The sequence below is a fragment of the Plectropomus leopardus genome, chromosome 4, assembly GCF_026936395.1.
Source record: "Plectropomus leopardus strain MGB_pleo_1.0 chromosome 4, ASM2693639v1, whole genome shotgun sequence".
Taxonomy (NCBI): Eukaryota; Metazoa; Chordata; class Actinopteri; order Perciformes; family Serranidae; genus Plectropomus; species Plectropomus leopardus.
Genome location: NC_142179.1, coordinates 35,171,329 through 35,186,956, shown reverse-complemented (window position 1 = coordinate 35,186,956; position 15,628 = coordinate 35,171,329). Strand labels below are relative to the sequence as shown.

The 15,628-nt window shown below is 37.0% G+C and overlaps 1 protein-coding gene across 3 annotated transcripts in view; it reads left to right on the top strand.

The window, feature by feature from the left end:
* The window catches only part of abca2 (ATP binding cassette subfamily A member 2), a 96,239-nt gene that overhangs the window by 45,372 nt on the left and 35,239 nt on the right, over nt 1-15,628 (top strand). For all 3 annotated transcript variants that reach the window (XM_088077180.1, XM_088077183.1, XM_088077182.1), the window contains 9 exons: nt 1,117-1,293; nt 2,258-2,479; nt 4,574-4,950; nt 6,585-6,744; nt 7,671-7,799; nt 8,355-8,522; nt 10,802-10,898; nt 11,894-12,067; nt 15,056-15,158. In XM_088077180.1, coding sequence (XP_087933306.1) covers nt 1,117-1,293; nt 2,258-2,479; nt 4,574-4,950; nt 6,585-6,744; nt 7,671-7,799; nt 8,355-8,522; nt 10,802-10,898; nt 11,894-12,067; nt 15,056-15,158 — 1,607 coding nt within the window. The remainder of the gene's footprint in view (nt 1-1,116; nt 1,294-2,257; nt 2,480-4,573; nt 4,951-6,584; nt 6,745-7,670; nt 7,800-8,354; nt 8,523-10,801; nt 10,899-11,893; nt 12,068-15,055; nt 15,159-15,628) is intronic.

Genomic DNA, 15,628 nt, shown 5'->3' with positions numbered 1-15,628 from the left:
CATTTCAGCACACTGGATAATAGTATGTGAGCAGCAGTCTACTGCATCGGGTGCAGCCACAGTGTGGAGCGCTCAGCTCAGTGCTGATATACAAGATACTGTCATTTATCTACAGTGAACACAAGAACAGATAAAAACACTACACACACATTTTTACTTGAAACTAATACTTTTCTGTGGCATGTTAATGCCTTATCCAGGTTTTCTGTACAGGTGCATTATTCAACTCATGTCATGTTGTTCAAACCCTGTAAAACCTGAGCAAATTGGCTTCTAAAACTAGGAAAGAAGATGTAGCAAGAAAATAGCTAGAAATTATTAAAAAGTACAAGAAAATTACCTGAATTACCTACATTAGATGCAGTCTTCAATCTTATGCCCCTCTCAAAAACAAAAACAACAACGCGATTTTGCAATATTTTGAGATTTGTTTGGCATTTCTTCTCAATTTTTTCTATGCACAAATGTGCATGAAAAGTGGTGGATGGAAATGCATCTGTTGTTGTTTAATTGTTACATGAGCTTCTGTAAAGCTTGATAGCTTTCACTGTAAAAATTCTCAGTGTTGTAATAGTAACTAAACTTAATTTATGTCTCAAACTATACTGTGTTGGGTTCTTAAAATTTAAGGAATTTAGTCCTTGAAAAGTCCTTAATGTTTAAGAAGGTGGGGAAACACTGACCCGTCTAATTGCTTGTTTCCTCTACTATTGATGAAAACAAATGAGGATATATCTGAAGTTAGTGCTGCACCACAGCTCATTGACAGTTGAAATTATTTTGCCATTATTATAGCTGTATTCATTGGTATGAACATTAAGCATTAACATTAAGTGTGTATTTTCTCCTGAACCCTTTGAAACCTAAGCAAATTGACTTGATTTCTATCAAAACATAGAAAGAATGCAATGAGCAAGGAAAGAATATTGATATAAAAATTTGCAAGAAATTAGTAAAAAGTACAAGAAAATTCGCCTTCCTGAAATTTAGTTTTGAAAAGCATCAACAGTAAAAAAATTAAGAAAAAGGCAGCACAAGAAAAGTGATGTTGCTCCAGGTTTCAAAGGGTTAACAGTGATACCTTTCGTGCCTCTCCCACCCAAACCCCATCCATAGGAGAAGCTGTTGGGAGATGTCCACAGTCTGGAAGGAGGTCTGATACATAAAGCCTTAAGTGACCCAACCAAAGCAGCCCACAGACAGGCTCTTCTTCAGCTCATGTCGCAGGCTTTAGGCCTCACTGAAGTCACAGGGAACCAGAGGAGTGACCAGCAGGGCCTGAAAGAGGTGGAGGTATGCTGAGCTGTGCTTTCTTCACATTTGCATTACTAAGATTTGGAGCTGAACATGCAATATGCAGCCTAACAAGCCAGCCCGGTCTCATTCTGAGCTTGTCAAATACTGCCGCTTTGACAATGCTTTCGGTGTACAATCTCGACTCCAAACAGCACTTTTCGCGTCAGCCTGATACGCCACTGGATGGCAGCAGTTGAGAACACTGCCTGACCAGTCAGTCCTGTTGTTATTATACGCCGCTGGGTGGTCAGACAGATAGATGACTAGATGGCACCTGCCATGTCAGCATGGCACTCTCAAGTGACGGCGCCAATCTGATACGCAGATGGGCGGCGTCATTTGAGAGCGCTGCAGGACAGAGCGTGTCGCATGCATATAATAGGCCACAGAATGGTGTCAGGTTGAAACACTGACAGAAATTACATTTTATTTGAGCTTGCCGATGCTTGTAGGGGCAGTGGATTGGTCAAACAAACCCTAGACTGTCATGCAGGAGTATGGCGTTTGCTTCCCATCTGAATGTGATATTTTTTTCCACACCTTACCATGTGCCTCATTCCCCTAATCCTAACCATCCATGATTTTGTTGACTGATCCTAACCACCTGTGCCAGCTTGTGGGTTTGTTGACATCCCGACATTGGCTGCCATGTGCTTTTGGTGTGGGAACATATCAGCATGCCGCATCATTCCACCATGTGCATTTGTTGACATAACTTTATCCCGAAACATAAAGAGCAGACACAGAAGTGTACCTGCAACATGTGATGACTTGCTGAACAAGCAGCAGGACTAAGAAAGTTTTACCTTAATTGCCCTGCACATTCACACAGATGTTTTCAGTTTGTCATCCTCATAAGACCTTTGCTCACCTCTGCTTTACCTGGGGACTTCATGAGGTCATCAATCATTTTCAGGCATGAGAATGACAGGACCTTTAGATGTCTGTTTGTCTCCCACAGGGCGTCCTCCTGACTGGAGACATGCTGGAGATCCTCACCTGTAGGGAGGGCGGGGCCAGTGAGCTCAGTAAGATCCTGTTGGTGCCAGAGAAACAGCGACCAGTGCTGCAGGCCTATCGCAGCGCAGTGTGTAGCGGAGGGGAAGGTCAAAGGTCAGAGCGCTTCAGGCTGCTGAGCCTCGAGCTGAGAGATCAGATCAACACACAGAGCGTCACTGAGAAGGTACAGCACAAACACCTGCTATAAATCCACAACTGTCATCAGCTAGTATGAGAAATAACTGTCAAACAACAAAATAATTTGACAGTTGTACTGGCTGTTTTCCCTCCACTCCTAATGTTTTGTTTTCCTTTACATCACAAATCACTGTGGAGCACAGATATAGAGACATAGATACCTCATTGGCCACTGTTATTAGCTCCGGCGCCATTTATGGGAGGTCAAGATTTGCGAGTAAGCGAATACATGTGTGTTGAGAGATGCAGAATTCACCACAATCGACTTTAACTCGCTATATTGTGAACTGATTTTCATGATTTTTTTTTTCTTATAAACATCCGAAGAAGAAGAAGAACATTATACTGGTCACATGTCTGAATGAATGCCCTAAAAGGACTTTTGAATATCAGAGTCCTTACGGGGTCTTTTAGGTCAACCCAACACTGGACAAAATTTTTTAGATGACTAAAAGATTGCAATTAACTTTCATGAACCTAAAACACACTGACATAGCTACATAGCTACTGCTAGCTATACCTACACTCTACCCACACCTACTGTATTTGGGGTTAAACCGTTATTACAAAAGACAGCTCCTGTCTGTCACTTTAAGAGGCCACACCCTTAATTATGCATAACTTAAAGCCTTAATAAAATGTGAACAGGTGAGTTTTTACAAGGTTGTAAACTTGTTAATTTCCACTGCAAAATTTGACATTTTAAAATGGGGGCCTTTGGGAATTGACTCGTTTTTGGAGCCAGCCTTAAGTGGCTGTTCGAGGAACTGCAGTTTTTTACACATAATAGTAATGACTGTTATATTGTAATCATTCTTTTAAAACTCTTAAACTCTTATTATCTTTATCACTGAGCATAACCGGTGTAATCTGAACGGTGTAAAAGATGTGATACATTGCATTGTGGGTTTGTCAAATGGCGAAGGGTAAATATAGCCCTGTATGCCGTAAATAGGCAGTGATTTTGGACACAGCATTGGAAAGTGGTGGGCTGTGACAAAGTTCTATTAATACAGGGAAGAGAGTCTCTTGAGACATGAACTAAAGCATCAAAAATGAAAAATAAAACTAAATCTCAAGCAGAGTGTGGATGAAGTTAAATACTGTCTATATCTGTGTAATCCAAATATCAGCTGAGCCTGTTAAAATACACAGCAGTTCAGTGTTGCTGAGGACATATTTTTATGCAAGAACTTTGATTGGATGACATTCCAAGATGAAAATAAAAAGGTTTCTCCATTTTTAGGTAGTGGTGTGCTGTGGATAAGGTGCATAAGTAGAAAAGCCTATGATTTTAAATCAAATGAAAAGAAATTGTGCTCACAACATGTTTATCTTGTTCACACAAGTTAAAAATGAACAAACTCATCTTTAGTAACTTTCAAGACTAATCAAAATCTAGTAATGAATTATAATTGCCAATTTTCTATTTTATAACCATTAGTTATAAATGCTTAGTTGATATTCAGATAGTTTTGGAAATTGTGTTTACTAAAATGAAATGGTAATTAATGTTATTTAGTAATTATTAGCAATTATTTTTACTATTGTACGTATTATAACATTTTGTAAAATAATACTAAGAATTATTATTTTTATGTTTTTGTCTGTTATTGGCTATTATAAAATTAAAAGCTCCATCTTAAATATATTAACTATTATTTACCATTTAAAAATACTTAAATCACATATAGTATAATCAGTTTATCATAGTATATGCAATAACCTGTTAAATTACCATCAATTACAGCATTTATAATAATTAGTTAACTTTCAATTAATTATCACTGGATTAATTAACAATAAAATAACAATTAGCTTAAGTTTAAAAAACTATCAGTTACCTCTTTATTTATAATGGTTACTATAAAATGTTACCAAAAATGTGTTTTAACTTAAAATTGGTTTGTAAAATTCCAGAATAACTTTTTAATAAGGACATGTGTAATACATTTAAATGCTGGACCTTTTCTTGTATCTTTAAAGCACAGGAAGACCGTGAATTTATTTATTCATGTAATTGTCATCCACCCTTCCTTCACCATTTCTTCCTCTCTCCCTCCACCCCCATCCCTCTCAGCTCCACCTGGGACAGCCCCATTCTCTGGTTCCTCTGTCTCAGTCCGACCTCGGGGCCTTACTGAAGGACCTGGCGGATGTAGAGAGGCTGCTCAAAGACGTTGACCTGCTCTCCGGCCTGGCTCGCCTGCTGCCCAAAGGAGCCTGCGCTGGTCGGACTCCAGCTTCTCCCACAAATGTGACATGGCCCCTGAATGCCACCACCTGGGGCCCCAACACAACCGACATCCCTGGAGAGGAGGGGGAGGAGGGAGCAGAGGGAGGTGGAGGAGCAGGAGGAGGGAAAGAGAAGGAGGAAGCAGAGAACCCTCACTCTCAGTTCTCAGCATTCGTACAACTGTGGGCCGGACTGCAGCCCATTCTGTGTGGGAACAACAGGTGGGTGAGACAAAAGCGGTGATAATCCAAAAATGACCGAATGATAGCTTTGTCTGTGTGAACAACATTATTGTGAGGAGAATGAGCACAAAAAAACTATCTTTATTATCTGAAGGTTTATACAGTTTTCTGAACAATTTTGGTCATATTTCTACAGTGACCATCATTACTGTCCATAATAATAAAATTGTTTCCAGAGTACAAACTGCTGAGACCTGCAGTAACCCTTAAAAGCAACCAAAAGGACAAAAACCGCAGGCAGTCAGATGATCCTGAGCAAATTGGCTTGATTTCTGTCAAAAACATGGGAAGAAACAAAGATGAAACAAACCCAAAATAAGCAAGAAATTAGTAAAAAGTAGAAATACCTTAAAATACCAGAAAGTTAGTAAAAAAAATTAAAAATATCGAGGATTTTTTTAAAAACAATAGCAAAGAAATTACCATTGAAAAAGTGCTTAAAAATATAATAATATTGTAACATAATTTTGAAATATGTAATTATTCTAATTATAAATACGTTTTACCTATTTTTTTTCTCAAAACATTTTTCTATAGCTTTTAAAATAATAATTTTCTGAATTTCTTGCAATTTTGTGGAACATTTCCATTACCAAGTTGCCCACTTGCTTTTTTTTTCTATGCTTCTGAAAGAAATTGCACCAATTTGCTCAGTGTTTAAAGGTTTAAATTCTTGTAAAAGGCATCTGAAAGCGGCACAAGGAAAGTGATATCTCTTTGGGTTTCAAAGGGTTAAACAAAACAAGCTTAGTCAATCTTATACTGAAAAGAAAGCAAAGACAAAAATTGCCCAAAAATGTCTTTTTTAATTTGACATTTTAGTGTAATTACGGATGTTTTTACTTTTAGTTTGAATAGATGAAGGGATTTAGAGTTTAGATAATTTGTTGGATTTGTTGTATTGTTTACAACCTGTCTGACTGCTAAGCAATTACAGAGGTCTTACAAATGATTCAGATGATTGGTAAAACTACAAAATATAATATCTAAGTTGTAATAAACTTGATTTTTTTTCTAACTAGTCTGTTGTGTATGTGCTGCATTGATCTGTCCCAAACAATGCTTACTCCTCATTTTCTTTTCTGTTTGTCATATTCATATTTTCGTTCATCATTAGCGTAACCCTTTGAAACCTGAGCATAATGGCTAGATTTCTTCCAAAAAACATGGAAAGGAGGCATTAAGCAACTTAACAAAACATGACTCAAAAATTAGATAGAAATTAGTAAAAAGGTAACAAGAAAACATTCTAAAAAAAATAAGCAATAGAAATCAAACTAATTTTCTCAAGTTCAAATGCTTGTGAAGGCATCTGAATGCAGGACAGCAAAACTGATGTTGATCCAGGTGTTAAAGGGTTAAGCATGAACTGAAAAACTCATGAAAAGACTTCCTAATCAGATAATGAAGTCATTGCAGCTGTGTGGTAAATGTAAAAACTATAGACTAGGAGCAGTGAGATATGAGCCCAGTAAACTTGTGGCTTTCACATATGGGGAGAAATATTTTGTTTCATTTTTTTTTTCATTTGAACAACCCCTGACAGCTATCATATAAACTGCTGTGACTCTGCAGTGAAGTTAATGGCCTTTGACCTGTGGCTCCTGTTGCAGGATCATTGAGCCGGAGGCATTGAAGCAGGGCAATATGAGCTCTCTGGGATTCACCAGCAAAGAACAGAGAAACCTGGGCCTGCTGGTTCACTTGATGACTACAAATCCCAAGATCCTCTACTCCCCCATTGGCTCCCAGGTGGATAAAGTGATTCAGAAGGTAAGTCCACAGAGCTGTCTTTGTAGAAGGTGTTTGAGCAGAGTTGTTCACATTTGTCTCACTGTGAAACGGGCAAACAAACTTTAAACAACCCCCCTGCTAATCACTGACATATCCCCAGGATGTGATAATAAAAAAAATCTACTTAACAGGTAGTATATTGAAATAATAATAATAATAATAATAATAATATATATGTTTTTTTTCATCTGAAAAGGTAGTGGTATCATGACAAGAAAATATAAGAAAGGCCCCCAGACAAGAAAATTCTGAAAATAATGAATATTTGATATTCATGATTAGGGCTGATGTTGGTTAAAAAAATAACTCATTGAAAGTAGAAAATGATATTGATGTGTTGTTTTTTTTTCAAGCTTGATTTTGAAAAGTACACTTTTTGCGCAGAGCGATATGTGTGTGTAATATTAAAGTGGGCCCTAAGGGTTAATAGTGTACTCTTGACTACGCTGCATGTGCCATTTCACATATAGATGCTTCAACCAGAAACAGAGATGCCTAGATGGATTTATGTGAGACAATGGAGTAAACTGTGTGAATGGTTTCATCATTTGTATCCCACATAAAGACATTGATCATGGACTGTTCAACATGCTGGACTCACATGAAGCCACCTGATTAATATGGCTCCCTAACATGTTTCTGCTGGTCTCTCCCAGCCTCAGCATAAGCACGAATGTCCACTGATTATCTGTGGGAGAACACAGACGGACTATTGGCATCAGCTCTGTAGATCTCTTATCAGAGCAAGTGGGCTGAAGATGGTGGAGATAGCAGCGAGTGTGGGAGGGTGAGAGATGGAGTGAGGAGATGGAGCAAGAAAGACGTGGAAACCGTATGGACGGATGGCTGAATTCTTACAAGTAATGAAAGATTTTTTTATTTTTTTTTTTACTTTTTGCACATAGGCAAACGAGACATTTGCATTCGTCGGTAATGTGACGCACTACACCCGGGTGTGGCTCAACATCTCCGCCCAGCTCAGGATCTTTCTGGAGGAGGGCCGGCTGCACAACCACCTGGTGTGGCTACAGCAGGTACACTCACATACATCATCTTTTGGCATTATTAATGATACAGTACTATAACGATGTGGAAAAAAAAATCATTCGTGCATAGATATTTTCATATTAACTCTCCAAAACCTTGATTGATATCACTTTTTTTGTGTGCTCTATTTGGACGCTTGTCATGAGTATTTAAATCTTTTTGAGCAAATTGAATTGATTTCATTCAAAAACATATGGGAAAAGGCAATGAGCAGCTGGACAAGAAATGTTAAGTGAATTGCAAAATTATAATAAATAAATAAATAAAAAGCTATTGAAGACTCACAAAAAATATATTTACAATTATTGTAATTTTATATTTACATTTGCAAATAATGATTCATTCATATTTACAAATAATGAATATTTTTGTTATTTTTTTATTATTCATTTTTGTCATTTCCATGTTTGTTTTTACTTTCCTTTTTTATTCCCATGTTTTTAATGACTTCAAGCCAGTTTGCTTAGGTTTCAAAGGGTCAAAGAATTCATAGAGTGGAAAACATGTGCCATGTAATCATTCTGTTTTGCCTCTCCGTCCAGCTGTCTTCGGAGCTTCAGCAGCACCCCGAGCTGTTGAATGGCACAGACAGTGAGCTGATGCAGGGTCTGATGGAGGGAAACTACAGCCTTCCTAACACCTCCACACTGCTGGAGCAGCTGGACACCATTGACAACGCTGCCTGCGGCTGGACGCGCTTCATGTCTAAGGTTGGTGTGGAGTGGAACAGTGGCTCCAACAAGACAGACCAAGTGCACAAAACTTGTCTGACTCAGCTGGGGCACCTGGACACCACCTGCTTGGGAGCAAGAGAGTAAAGAAATCCAAAATTGCTTAAGGTTCTGTATCAATTCTTTAAACTCTGACACTATAGATGTTAGAAGTACAAATGCACAGTTGACCAAACCTACAAAAAAAGAGATCAGTCCTAAACATCCACAGTTTCTGTGTTGCTATGTGTGACACTTGATCATTAGTTTATCAATAGCCAGTTTTCTTTACTAATCATGCTAAAGAGCTAAGCATGAACCAGTTTACAAAGAAAATCAGAAGAACACATTTTGATCATAATTTGTGATCTTGGTTAGGGGCTTACTTGAGCTTGTGTGACAAAAAAGGTTGAGAACAACTGTTGAGACCATATGGACAAAACTTTGAGGTTGTTTGCTGGTCTTCATATATTTTGAACTAAGCAGGATAGATGCATATTTCAGTGTTTCATGTTGAACTGGCCCAACAGTGACTTTGACAAAGTAAGCATGAAAACAAAAGATATGAGTGATGTGATGCAGTTTGTCTGATAACATGTTTGTTGTGAAAATAATATTAATATACCTTGCCAAGTCTACATATTGTTATCTGCATGTTTTTGTGTTTAAATGACTAATCGGAACAACAACAAGTGGTCCAGTATTAAGCGAGAGTGCTGCAGTGTAATCCCTGTGGGACGTTGTGCACTGTCAATTTATGTCCACCAGAAGTGTCTGACAATAATATGGAAAGAATCCCTACAGTGGTCAACCCCATTGTTAAGGGTAAGATCCTTTTTTTTTAACCAGAAACAGGTGTCCCCAAACTCAACTGCCTAATCTGCCAAACTCCATTTAAATTAACAATAATTTTATCATCTTAAAAACACACTGCATTCAAAGTCAGCAGAGGAAAAATAAAACTTGCAAAAGCTGCCCTGGTTCGTCTTTTCACTGCTCCAACAATAGCCAATGGTTTGATTGAAGTTACTCCTCAATTCACCCAGTTAAATGTGAAAATATGCCAGCTATATACACGCTATAATGACTTTTTATTGAAAGGGAGGCTGGTGTGTTTGGCGATGACGATTTCGAGGCCGATCTGCTTAAATTAAAAGGTTCACACTCTTTAATAAAAAGGTCAAGCTTAATAAGAATCCTTTCCTTAATGTTGTCAGACACTTGGAATAATAATCATGGGAAAATAGTATCCAGGTTTAAAAATACCAGTGTTACCCTCCAAGACGAGGTTAGCTTAGCTTAGCAAACATAACCTGTCACGAGATAAAAAAAAACATTAAAGCTCACGAGCTGATCAACATGTCATATCTAATCTGATGAATCAATACACAAACATAGATGTAAAGAAATTTTAAAGGAAAGTTAGAACTATTTATAGGCAGTAAACAGCAGCCAGGACACAGTGGCTTCCTGGACAACAATGACAACAAGATTTCATGAAATCGCAGCTATTTAAACAACTTGTCTGCTTTATGTTTATTTGTATGAACTATAAAATGTTCCGAACAGACTGGTTAGAGTGCACCAGCATTACCACATTATGTACAGCCAGCCTGTTCTCATTCCAAAGTCATCAAATACCACCACTTTGACAGTGCTTTCGGCGTAAGATCCTGACATATCCCTGTAGCGTCCGCAAGATACTCCATAGAACAGCCCCAGGTTGAAACGCTGCCGGTAAAGACATTATATAAGGAGCACTGGGGTGCTCATATAGTGAGAGGGGGTTTGATACATGTGTCAAACAAACCCTGGACTTTCATGTGGGAGTTCACTGTTCGTTTCCCATCTGAATGTGATGGGTTTTTTTCCACACTTTACAATGTACCGTCTTCTTCTAAACCTAATCATCCATGCCAGCATGTGCATTTGTTGACGTCTTGTTGTTGGTTGCCTTGTGCTTTTCTTACATAAAAATAAACACATGCAGCGTAATCCTACAATGTGCTTGTGTTGACATCACGGTACCGGCATCATGTAACGTATAGAGCAGACACAAAAGATACCTAGAGTGTGATTTAATATCTGTCGACTTGCTCAGAGACCCACAGTGGGGACAGTGAAGGTCAAAGAAATACTATTGATTGTAGTGCAAATATGCAGACACTGCAGTAATCCAGTATGATGGTTTCATCTTTGTGCTCAGCTCTAATAATAGTTTGTGATGAATCCATCTGTGCTGTGGAACATTGTTTCTGTCTTTGTCCACGGGCTTCCAGGTCAGTGTGGACGTCTTCAAGGGCTTTCCTGACGAGGACAGCATCGTTAACTACACCTTGAACCAGGCCTACCAGGACAACGTTTCTGTATTTGCCAGTAAGTCATCTCTCTGTGTCACCTTCTGATCGTCGTACCTTTGCTGATACAAAAACAAATGCTTGTAGAAAGTGCCGGATCAGACACGGTTCACATTTTTAAGGATGTTTCAGTTTTTAATTTTTTTTTTTTTTACAGTACATAAGCAAGTTATATAAAAAAAGAAAAAGAAAAAATACAACAAAATATGGAGAAATAAAGTGAAATAAAGATGCTGCATCTGAAAGGAAAGCAGCTTTAATATTGGAGTATAGCGGTTTTGGGTGTATAGAATGTGTCTGCAAGGTAGACATGAGCGCATATGCCACATCTGCACATCCTGACATGTGTTTTTTGAATGTCTGTGCTGAAATATGTTTGTTTGTCTGCGGTGAGTAGCAGTCCTGTAGCCAGAGGAAACAGCTTGGGGAGCTTTTTTTTAAATTTATTTTAATTTTATACTACTATTGTAAGAATTCAAGGAGGAATTGATGAAGTTAATTATATGTGGTGAGAAGCTGTTGCATCATGATCCCTTTACATGAATATTTTTTGATGCAATGTTATTTTTTTAATTTATGCTTGCAAGGCATTTGTAATTTAGCCAATAAAACCACAGCATAACAGTTAAATTAATAACATTTAAAAAAAAACATTGCTTTTTACAACATAGTTTACCTTTAGGGACTGTTCGGTGAAGACAAAAAGTGGCTATATTCCGCTCATTTTCTGGTTGATACTTGTATTTTAGGTTTCTACTAGAACATGTTTACATGCTTAAATATTCAGAAAACACTTAACTTTTCTTATACTCTCTGCCTAAGTATACTTGTGTTTACTGTTTATGACAGAGTCAGGCCTACAAAGAGAGGTGAGGATATACAGGTCCGTATCAAAATCGGAGAGGTTTTGCAACATGCAGGAACTGGCCTTGAACCTGCAGCATGATGTCGGTTTGCTAGTTGAAGCACAATGACACAACTGACTTAATATAGTCTATGTTCTTTCTTTTCCAGGTGTGATTTTCCAGACTAACAAAGATGGCTCCCTGCCACCCCACGTTCTGTACAAAATCAGACAAAACTCCAGTTTTACAGAGAAGACCAATGAAATCAGACGGGCGTACTGGCGTCCTGGGCCCAACACCGGGGGGAAATTCTACTTCCTCTATGGTTTTGTCTGGATCCAAGGTAAGTGACTGAAATACATACATGAAATGAAATAAATAAGCCTTCAGAGTGCTGAACAGGGATGTTCCTAAAGAACAGTTTCTCTGACATTTAAACGGAAGATAAAACTTAGATCAGTCGACAAGTCAGAACTGCACACAATTTCATCTATAAGGTTAACCTTTTTAAACCTGGAGCGACATCACTTTTCTTGTGCTGCTTTTAGACGTTTTTAAACCCTTGAACCTAGAGAAAATATATATAAACAGTATATATATATATATATATATATTTAAAAAAAATGTATTTTCTTTCTTTAAAAAAAAAAAACATGGGGAAAAAGGGGATTAAGCAATTTATTAAGAAATGTTCCACAAATTGCAAGAAATCAACAAATTAAATTAAAAAAATAAAAATAATAATAATAATTTAAATCTGAAATGCTGAAATGATTAGGTAGAGAAAGAAAAAAATCTAGGGAAAAACTATATTCAAAAATATGATATGTAACGTAATTATACATTTTTAGTACTTGGGTGAAAGGGTTGTTCTTTTTTTTTCTTTGTTTTTTGTTTATTTGGGGGTTTTGTTGTTTTGGTTATTTTTTTCACTAAATTACAGCTAATTTTCTTGTACTTTACTACCAATTTCTTGCTATTTTTTGAGTCGTTTCCTCTTTTGTTGCTCATTGTCTTCTTCCCATGTTTTTGAAAGAAATCAAGACAATTTTCTCAGGTTTCAAAGGGTTAAACATTGTCTGACCTCATTGATCGTATTTTGCTGTAACTAAATTATTTTTTGCTAGTAACACAACATCTCACAGAAAGTGAAAGTTAACAAATAATATATATTGAAAACAACATTCCTTAGGAAAATAAATCTATAAAAACATGCCTGATTGTTATTACAAGGGCATTTTTATTAGGTTAACACAAATGCACAAAATAATATTGGTTTTACTAATAAGCAACGAGGGTAGCAATGTTTAACGGGCTAGTAAAGTAGCTGTGCACACCCTGAGTGCTGAATATATACACATTGTATAGGGCTGAATATGGATAACTTGTATATTTGATTTGTTGCACTCCTACCGGGGCTGGAAAGTGAAAAATGTGGAGAAGGCAACAGCTTGTGCTATAAGTAAAGACCCAGGCACAGGTCTGCAGAGGAGACAGACTGTGGTGTCAGATGCATTGTTTAGTTTGTTTTACAGAGAAAACAATGTATTCTGGTGAAGTGCTTACCACTGTGCTCTGTGAAGTGGGCGCACCTGTGAAGATGCCAATGCAAGCTGCAGTAGAAGCACTTTCTCTCTGCACGTCATCTTTTATTTTGGGAGCTGAGAGCAGGAAAGCTGCAGAATAGAAAGTGGATCCACAATGATGCATCAAAACTGACAGGGCCCTGACTAAAGAGTTGGCTCAGAGATGGCCAAAGCACTGAACGGACGATTGTAGCTATAAGAGATTAACTCTTTGAAACCTCGAGTGGCATCATTTTCCTTGTGCTGCTTTCAGACGCCTTTCACGAGTATTTTAGACTTTTGAACCTTGATCAAATTTGTGCAATGGCAATGAGGCAATGAGTAACTTGGTAATATATGCTTCACAAATTAATAGATTTAGAGAATTATTTTTAAGAAGCTTGGAGAAAATGTCTCGGGGTAAAAAGCTAGAAAAAAATTAGAAATCTAAAATATATACAATTTAAATATTTGTATATAATTGTGATGATTACATTTTTAAAATTAAGTCAAACAATTATTATATTTTTTAGAACTTTTTCCACATGATTTCTATGTTTTGTTTTGTTTTGTTTTGTTTTCTTCTTCACCCAAATACAATGGAGGCAAAAATAACTTTGTATTTAGGAGCCGAATTAACACAGTAACATGAAATAATCTCTTTTTAGAAATACACACGCAGTACTATAACATATTCTCCAACATATACTTTATTTTTATTGTGTGCGTGTGTATATTTTTTTTCAGTTTTATTTAAAAAATTATTAACCCCTTGCATTGCATGTTTGTATGGTTGTTCATTCTTTGCTTTTTGTTACTGTTTTACATTGCATTTGCTGTTTTGCAAATACTTTTTAATTACAGAATTACTTAATCCTCATATGATTTTGATCAAACAACATATGGACAACTGACTTGCATAACATAACATGACATTGTAGGAAATAGTGGGCCTCAAAAACCAAAACAATGGTCTAAAGGCAGCGAAAAGCTCTATAGAGCTGAGGATAGCTGCTGAGTTGTCTAGAACCAAGAATGTCATTATGAGCTTTCAAACACACATTGTCATTTGATCCATTGTTAATGTAAAATATTGATCAGAGGAGCTTTATTTTAGCACTGTCTCTCTTGCCTACTGTTTACAGTCTGGCAGCAGGTTGATACCTTTTCATAAAGCCCTCACTTCACCTAAGGGCTGTCGGGGCAGACGCCCATAAATGTCCCGAATCCAGAAAATAAGAGTGAAATAAGAAAATCCAGGCAGAGAGCTGAGTCTCTGCAGAATAATACAGCACCACACACTGACAGTGGGTCATCGTTTTAACTGAGAGGGGTTACTTCTGTATGAGTTGATAAACTGCTTTTTTTCTTTCTTTTTTTTTCAAGGGAAATCTTGCAAAGTATATCTTTAAAAATACATATTAAAAGATAATTTCACAGGAGAGAAACATTATTATATCAACTTAATGTAAAATAGTAATAAACCTCACTGACAATAACAGGTGGACAAACAAAAATGTAACTCATTGGGCAGCTGTGGCTTGGGCAAGACACTGAACCTCAAATCCCTATGCCTATTTTTTCTTTCTTTATTTTTACCTTTGTTTCTTTTTTTTTAGGTCATTTTCTACTAATTTTTGGGGTTAATTTCTCCTGAAGTTTCTCATTGCCTTTTCCCCTTGTGTTTGAAAGAATTCAGGCTAATTTGCTCAGGTTTCAAAGGGTTAAGCACATGTTGTAATTGTCTCAGTTTCACTCTCTTTCAGATATGATCGAGAGAGCCATCATCAACACGTTTGTGGGTCATGATGTGGTGGAGCCTGGTAACTACGTCCAGATGTTCCCCTACCCGTGTTACACCAGAGACGAGTAAGAAACGCACTCCGTCTTGTTTTCTCTTTTGAGGTTCAGTTAAGGTCACTGTGTTGCGCATGGCGGTGACAAGTAATTATTAGGCAGAGATGGAAAAAATATATATTTCTCATGATAATATTACATATTCAATTAGCGTTCCAACAGATCAAAAAATACGCCCTTAATTGTTATTAAATGGACTTAAATTACTTTTTCAAAAGTCTTAAAATTGACATGGGATTTTATGAATCGCTTATTGCTGATGTTGGAAATCTCAAAATGATTGGAAACATCTATTTTTTGTTCAATAATTTGATAAATTCCTTTTTTTTAAACTCGTCATGATTGTAATTTAAATCTCATATGCAGATTGAGAAACACAAAATTGCTTAGAAAACCAGCCAGAAATGCCAGATATTTCCTACTTCTATTGGTAAATTAATTTTGTGATAATATAAAATGTTCATTGACTTCCATGTGTTCCA